The sequence below is a fragment of the Phytophthora parasitica genome, assembly GCF_000247585.1.
Source record: "Phytophthora parasitica INRA-310 unplaced genomic scaffold supercont2.8, whole genome shotgun sequence".
Lineage (NCBI taxonomy): Eukaryota > Oomycota > Peronosporomycetes > Peronosporales > Peronosporaceae > Phytophthora > Phytophthora nicotianae.
In genome coordinates, this window is record NW_008648994.1 from 599,136 (window position 1) to 606,776 (window position 7,641).

A 7,641-nucleotide genomic window follows, 5' to 3' on the forward strand; every position below is an offset into this window, starting at 1 on the left:
TACTACCATCCGATTGGATGAAATCATCATACAGTGTTCTGATTGGCTGATCCTTAAGTAGTCCAAGTCATTGTAGCCATCCACTACACCATTCACCATGCACTTCTGTCCGTCCTGCGGCAACATCCTGCTCGTGGAGCCCGACGTACGTGCATAATCTGCTGCAGTACATCGCCTTGTAGCTGACTCTGTTCTCTCTGCATCTGTATAGTCCGACGGCATGCGTTTCTTCTGCCAGACATGCCCTTACCTGTTCCAGATCAATGAAAAAGTGGAGAAGAAGGTGCCGCTACAGCGCAAACAGGTGGATGACGTATTGGGCGGCGACGAAGCCTGGGAGAACGTCGACCAGACTGAAAGTACGTCGCTGTTAAGTGGAACTGAAGTGGATACAATATTAACGATGTGTCTTGCTGTTGTGAGCAGCTCGCTGCCCCCACTGCGAGTACAACAAGGCCTACTTCATGCAGATCCAGATCCGGTCAGCCGACGAGCCGTCCACGACCTTCTACAAGTGTGTGCAGTGCAAGAAGCAGTGGAACGATTAACCTGCGATTCCAATGTAGCCATTCTTTTGTTTTGTTATTTGCTGTCAACGCTCCGACGTACATGCAAGCTATTAAGGTTAATGTCGATGGTAGGATACGGATAGATTAGCGGTTCATGCGAGCTGCACGTTGAGTGCGTCGGCAGTTGTCACACGTCCTGTTGCAGTCTGAGCGCTGGAATTGCTGTCCGAAGTACGAGATCAGCAGCTGTCGACGACAGGTCGTGTCGTCCTCGCAGTATTCAGCCATGGACTTGAGCTTCTCCATGTGAACGGCTCGGGTTTTCTTGGTCATTCCTTTCTGAGGCATCGACAGGATGTTGCGCATCTTGGAGACGTCCCGTGGACTGTAGAACAATATGCACTGTGATGGCTTCCCGTCTCGTCCAGCTCGACCTGCTTCTTGGTAGTAGCCTTCGATGGACTTGGCTACCGAGAAGTGGATCACGTAGCGCACGTCGGGCTTGTTAATGCCCATACCGTAAGCGATTGTAGCACACACGATACTAAGCTGACCATTTTGCCACGCCTCCTGTACCATGTGTCGGTCTGTTGCTGACTGTCCTGCATGGTAGAAATCAGCGCTTAATCCGTGGTCGAACAAGTAGTTGGCTACGTCTTCACAGTCCTGCTTGGTCATACAGTACACGATACCCACTGCATCAGGTGCGTATGTCGTCGAAATGTGTTGATAGAGCGCTTCCATGGCCTTCTTGTCACCACCACGAGGCTTATCGCGCACCTCAAACGTAAGGTTTTGTCTGTTAAAGCTCATGGAAAACACATGTCCGTTCGAGATCATCAACGACTTCTTCACGTGATCAATAACCTTGGGCGGTGCAGTCGCTGTTAGTGCCATCAATGGCACGGTAGGGAAGGTTTTCTTGAGTATACCTAGCTGGTTATACTCCGGTCGGAAATCGTGACCCCATTGGCTGACGCAATGGGCTTCATCGATCACAAACCGGGCGAGCATCTTGTTGCGATGCAAGTCTTTCAACAAGTCCATCATCTCTGGCGACTTGATGACCTTCTCGGGTGTCAAGTACAGCAGCTTAACACTGGGCGCAGAGCGTTTCAGCTCGGCTGTGATAGATCTCTTGAGTGTTAACGACGTTTGACTAGTCAGAAATGCTGCAGGGATGCCACATCCAGGGTTCTGGATCAACGCTGTCACTTGGTCTTGAATCAACGATAACAGCGGCGATACTACAATTGTTACGCCCTTGCTTAACACCGCAGGAAGCTGGTAGCACAAACTCTTGCCGCCTCCTGTAGGCATGAGTACGAAACAGTCTTCTCCTCGCATTGTGGCCTCTATCACTTCTCTCTGATTCTTCCTGAAGCCGTCGTTACCAAAGACCTTCCGGTTGGCTCTGGTTAGAATATCATTTAGAGTTTTTGACGTATCTACAGCTCGTTTCTTGGCTTGTGAAGGACCACTGGACGCTGTTGAACGCCGTCTACTCTGACGAATCAAGTCTAGCGCTGTATTGGGCTCTCCGTTCTCTGCTTCGTCTTCGGAATCCTCGTAGAAGGAACGCTGGCGCTTCTGTCGACTCGGTGGTGCGTCGTCCAGCGTCAAGTCGATAGCATCAGCTGCAGGCTTTGCTCCTTCTTGTACTGGAGAACGGGATAGAGTCGATGCTCGCTGGAAGTGCTCGTTAATAGGCACGAAGGCTGGCGCCTTCTTCCTCCGCGACATAATTGCCTTCATACTTTCCGCAATAACTTGCACTGCGTGTATTGGCTAAAACACAAAACTGAACCCGATTTGTAAAAAAAGAGCATTAATATGATTGGTCATAAATCTCAAAGTGACTTTGGCAAAGTGCCCATTGTATAACTATCACGTGTGGAAACAATGTAGTCTACATCAGGTAGTCTTTATATGCAGGCGGTGCTGGCGCTAAGAAGAAGAGTCCATCATGAAGTCTGTGAGTGATCGCAAAGATTTTTCTGTTACCATAAACAGAACGGTAATACGCGTGCAATAAGACGAGCTAGATAAGACAGAAGAACTCCAGAAGGCACTTTCCAAACTAACAGCTAAATATACATTTATCAGTGCTTATGGTAGTTTAGGTAGTGCCTTCCAGTTGGGAGTAGATTTAAACGTTTTCTCAAAACGGTTCGAGCTTTCAATGTAACGTTGCTTTTTTCAATCGGACGCTCAAAACGAATTTCATTTGAATACATACGCACCCCAATCCGAATGAGCTGAAATATCGACTGTTATGCTATTGTGCAATTTGGTTTGGATCCACATATGAGAGGACACCAACTAACAAATTTTCCTAATTATGCATGGTGTCTCCCATACAGGATACTGCAAATTTCAAGCGCATTACAATGATACGTTGTTTCGACATTTGGATATCACCTTCAATTACATATATTGATTTTTTTGCCTTCAGTTTCTGTGCAGCCAGAAAGTGTTTGGCTTGAACCACTCGTGGGTTTGGTCGTCCAGTATCAACAATATAATACTTTAACATTTTTAAAATAGATGTAGTAAATCTGAAGGATTGTCATTAACTACGTTTTTCTTTTTCAATTTGTTATTTCGCTATCCATATCTTATATTCCCGTGTATATTCGTCCGCCCATACAGTATTCTAGGAAGTCCTGCACTGGGTAGGGGATTTTGCCAGATGTAGCTTTACGAATATATCATTTGGGAAGCAAGCATAGCTTCGATTGTATTCTTGCATGTAAGTAGAAACAGCTAACCTTAACCGTTTCAAAAACATTGAAGGGACTTGAACCGTCACTATCATGATACAGTATGTAGCGGTTTAGCAACTCAAAGTTACCAACCCAAATAAAACTCGGGAGTTGCTCGGCGACTGAAATTTCCACATGCGAAGAACTTCCCGAAATCTGGTTAACAACTCGGAGCTCTGGAACAGAATTTCTCATTCTTACGACCAGCGTACTTTGCAATTAAATTTTAAACGAACAGAAATACTGACTCTTGCTTTCCACCTCAACGAATATCCCCAAGCGGCCGGAGCTTGGGCTCGTTGGTCGCAATCTTCGGACAAAGTTCGAAATACAACCTGAAAATCGAGTGCTCCAAAAATGCTAATTACTACATGTATGATTGGCTGTATATCCTTTATATCTTATATCCAATCATCGTCAGTTTCACTCTGTCATGACAACCAACACGTACGATAGTTGGGGCAGCGCCGCCGAGCGCTTCGCGGACGGCTCAATCTGCCTGGGCATCGACCTAGGCACCACCAACTCATGTACACTACGCTAATGCACCTTTCTTTCCATAATCCTCGTCTTTTAACTTCTAAACCTTCTCTATAGGCGTGGGAATGTGGTATGTGGACCGTAACCACGTTAAAATCCTCAAGAATAGTCTAGATCGCGGCCGTACGACGCCGTCTGTGGTGCGTTTTGACCCTAAGAGTCAAAGCGTAGACGTCGGCAATGTAGCCGTTGGTCTGGAGACCTCAGAGCCCGTGGGGAACACCATCCGCTCAGTTAAGAGACTGATGGGACAGAGATTCGAGAACAAAGCTGTAGACGTGGCCAGGATCTACGCCTCCTATGAGGTGGCACCCACAGCTCAAGGAAACGTTGCAGTTCAAGTAGTCCGAGGCCACAAAAAGGTGCAGGTACAGCCCGAGGAGGTCTCTGCTTGTGTATTAAGAGAGCTTAAAGCCTCGGCTGAGGCCTATTTCGACGGCCAGACCAAGCTGGACAATGTGGTGATTACGGTACCGGCGTATTTTAGTGACGCACAGAGAAGAGCAACTATTACCAGTGCTTCAATGGCTGGGTTTAAGGCTGTGAGGTTGCTGAACGAGCCTACAGCGGCGGCTATGGCGTACGGACTGTTCCTGTCGGGTACTAAGCTCGTGACGGTGTTTGATTTTGGAGGAGGAACGCTGGATGTGTCACTACTGAGTATTCAGGATGGCAAGTTCGAGGTGCTGGGGATTGGAGGCGATACAAACTTGGGCGGAGAGGACATCAATAATACTCTACTGGACCATTTACTGGACGTGCTGTACAAGCGTCATAATGTGACGCGTGCGCAAGTTGAGCAAGGAGATATGGTGAGAGTAAAACGAGAAGTGGAGAAGGCGAAGATAGAGCTGTCGGAGCAAGAATCTGCAGATATTACCGTGTATGAAATCGCCGGAGTGTCGACGTTCAAGTACACACTAACGCGGCGCAAGTTTGAGCAGCTTTGCGACCCCATCTGGAAAAAGTCCGTGGCTCAGTGTGGTGTGATGGTGCCTGCTGTTTAGTTTGACTTACACGTGTGTTGATGTAGGTGTCTTCGTATCGTGGCGAGTGTGCTGAAACACGCAGAAGTGGATGCTGCCGACATCGACGAAGTAATCTTAGTGGGAGGATCCACTCGGATTCCGGTATTGCGCACCAAGATCTCCGAGGCTTTCAACGGCAAAGTGCGTTGCATTTGCAGCAGTTATTGATGTAAGTATGGTTCTTATCGATGCTTTTTTTTCCAGGAACTCTGCAAGTCCGTGAACGCTGACGAAGTGGTGTGTGAGGGAGCTGCTATCCAGGCTGCTATCTTGAGTGGAATGGACCAGCGTGTATTCCGTGACGTGCTCATGATGGACGTCCTTCCACTGCCAATTGGATTGGAGACGGCGGATGGTACCATGGAGGTGATTCTTCCTAGAAATGCGCGCATCCCGACGACGGTGACGAAATATTTCCAGACATATGAGGATGATCAGCGTGGACTCACTGTTGAGGTCTATGAGGGTGAGAAGGAGATCGCCAAGGAGAATGACCACATCTGCTACTTCAACTTCGCACTACCTCGAGACAAGATCGGCAAGGCGGGAGAGTTTGCGCATCCCGTCACCTTTACGATGAATGCTAGTGGGATTCTGCAAGTGCAGGCTGGAGTTCATCATGATTCCGAAGAAGCTCCCATGTCGAAAGCCGCCATCTTCCTCATGGGGGCTTACATCCTCGCGCTCTTTGGTTTCTACGTGTTCTTCCGAATCTACTTTTCTGACGAGAGGGACATCACGGCATGATAGATTACGGCTCCACTTGTTTCAGATAGAGTTGGTAGTGGATACTATAATCTCAAGCAGCATTTTGCCCTACGTATCTGCCCACAAGAATTGAGATGCATGATCATTCTGTAAGAATAGATCGTCAAAAGCGGAATGTTAAGACGTATAGAGGTCGCGATATACACCAGGGTGAACAAACCCAACTTTGACTTTTTAAAGTTTTAAGCTACTTTAAATTGGATTGCCACTACGATGCACGATATCTACAGTATAAAATGCTAATAACGCAGTACATTTTTTGTGCATTGCTGCCAGCTACTTAATCTACTTACTTTAATAATATCAATAAACTGTAACAGCAGTACCGGACAACACGGAATTCTTGCAACCGATGTAAAAACTCCAACAATAGGATTTGTAAAAAAAGTCGAACTTGGGAAATAGTGGTCACATGGCTCTGGAAATTGGTGGCACTTATGCAATTATTTTTTGGTGTGGGCTCCCACTAATTTATGTATTTGAAAATGTGCGACACGCAGCACACAAATGCGCAACGCCTGCAGGCAATTATTGATGCCGGCACCGCTGGGGTAGTGTAAGGAAACCCTCAATTCAGAAAATATGCCAGCTAGTGTAGCACTCCAGTACACTAGCGACTTCACTGTTAAGATGTTTACTGCAAGGTTGACCAAACGAAACTGCTCCTCGAATGTTGTTGGATGACGATAAAATGATTACGAGGTAAACTGGTTTTTTGGTTTTGCTGCTCCCATCCTTCCCAACATTTCTCGAACGTTAAGTCCTCAGATTCATGTAGCCAGTCCGCTATTTGCTGAATACCGAACACAACTTCGCCAACACCACCAACGTAATGGACCTCAAGACTTGCCTCCACGTAGTCCTCTTCGCTGTCGTCGCGACTGCCGCCGCTGCTGAGGACCCACTGTATAAGCCCCCGCCGTATTGTGATTTGTCGACAGGTTGCCAGCCGTTATACTCAGAAGCGAACCTTGCAGTCAGCAAGGCATGCCGTGACGAAGGTAACACGGGCAATGATTTCCACATCTGTTGCGTCGAGAAGTGTGGCGTGACTTTCGCTCCCAATTCTGTGACGAAGTAAAGTCTACTGGTTTGATCGGTGACAGTCGACAGTTGTAAGACAATCCGCACCGCCTGAGCTAAACGCTACAAAATTTACAATTTACGATATATCTTGGGTTTCAGCCACTTGTTCGGACAAAAATTGGATTTCCTACGATCGTTTGAATACCATAGAATTCCGCACACTACATGACATAACTACACCGATCACTCTATAATAATTAGTCGTGCTTCCAAACTAGTCGTACCGTACGTTGGTACTTAAGTGACATCACAAATGTGAAGTGTTTTTCAATCTCGTGAATTAGGGACGGAGCTCGACGATACTTCTGTTCCGTATGCTTGATTTGCAATTTGGACCGAAGTTTTCACAAAACTGGCAAACGAAATCTGTTAAAACTTTTTTTTGTCAGGGTCCGATAATTCGGTGTAGTTAGTTCTACAAAAAAGATTTAAAAAAATCAGTTGCAATCCAAAACTATAAAAAATGATGATTGATTTCACAATAATTGCGTGTTCTGAAATCGCAATCCGCAATCACGATTTTCTGATTGTCTCCAACGGAGACGAGTCGCTTTCATCGATTGCCAAGTCGGCTCATTCAGGATTTCACAGTCCGTCGACTCCCCATCACCAACAGATTGACCCGTGTGACATCATTCCGCACCCTGTCGTCACTTAAGCCTGTCCTCACTGGCGCAAGAGGCAACCCAGACCGATCTTGTGGCGACTGCATTCATAGGTTCAAAGGAAGGCCTTTTCCAGGGAGCGCCCTGCATAAGTAGCTAACGCCAGGATAATCTCAGTTCGCATTTCGCACAGCTCAACACAAGTGGCTTTGGCACTTTGAGAATTCTCAAAAGCAAGATCTCGACCTGGCCCACCCGTCGACTGCCAACCATCTACGATGAGCCGCTCCACGACCAAGGACGACAAGGAGCGGTACCTTACGTACTCGATTACAGAACG

General features: G+C 47.0%; 4 protein-coding genes across 6 annotated transcripts; 3 read left to right on the top strand and 1 right to left on the bottom strand.

Annotated features, from left to right (window-relative positions):
- Window positions 1-19: 19 nt before the first annotated feature.
- PPTG_05817 lies at window positions 20-645 on the top strand. Of its 2 annotated transcripts, XM_008899544.1 has the most exons (3): window positions 20-145; window positions 212-359; window positions 427-645. In XM_008899544.1, exons 1-3 carry the CDS (start codon window positions 98-100, stop codon window positions 546-548), a joined length of 318 nt encoding a protein of 105 aa, XP_008897792.1. In that variant the 5' UTR covers window positions 20-97; the 3' UTR covers window positions 549-645. The 2 variants fall into 2 exon arrangements, with proteins under 2 accessions (XP_008897792.1, XP_008897793.1); XM_008899545.1 differs by having other exon boundaries at window positions 20-359.
- PPTG_05818 (hypothetical protein) lies at window positions 538-2,299 on the bottom strand. The gene has a single exon (XM_008899546.1). The coding sequence runs from the start codon at window positions 2,262-2,264 to the stop codon at window positions 654-656; it is 1,611 nt and encodes a 536-aa protein (XP_008897794.1). The 5' UTR covers window positions 2,265-2,299; the 3' UTR covers window positions 538-653.
- A 1,384-nt stretch (window positions 2,300-3,683) lies between these two features.
- On the top strand, window positions 3,684-5,750 carry PPTG_05819. 2 transcript variants are annotated; one of them, XM_008899547.1, is made up of 4 exons: window positions 3,684-3,804; window positions 3,872-4,781; window positions 4,848-4,983; window positions 5,047-5,750. In XM_008899547.1, the coding sequence occupies exons 1-4, from the start codon at window positions 3,708-3,710 to the stop codon at window positions 5,587-5,589; spliced, it is 1,686 nt and encodes a 561-aa protein (XP_008897795.1). In that variant the 5' UTR covers window positions 3,684-3,707; the 3' UTR covers window positions 5,590-5,750. The 2 variants fall into 2 exon arrangements, with proteins under 2 accessions (XP_008897795.1, XP_008897796.1); XM_008899548.1 differs by having other exon boundaries at window positions 3,684-4,781.
- Window positions 5,751-6,197: 447 nt separating this feature from the next.
- On the top strand, window positions 6,198-6,894 carry PPTG_05820 (hypothetical protein). The gene has a single exon (XM_008899549.1). The coding sequence runs from the start codon at window positions 6,443-6,445 to the stop codon at window positions 6,689-6,691; it is 249 nt and encodes an 82-aa protein (XP_008897797.1). The 5' UTR covers window positions 6,198-6,442; the 3' UTR covers window positions 6,692-6,894.
- The last annotated feature ends 747 nt before the right edge of the window (window positions 6,895-7,641 follow it).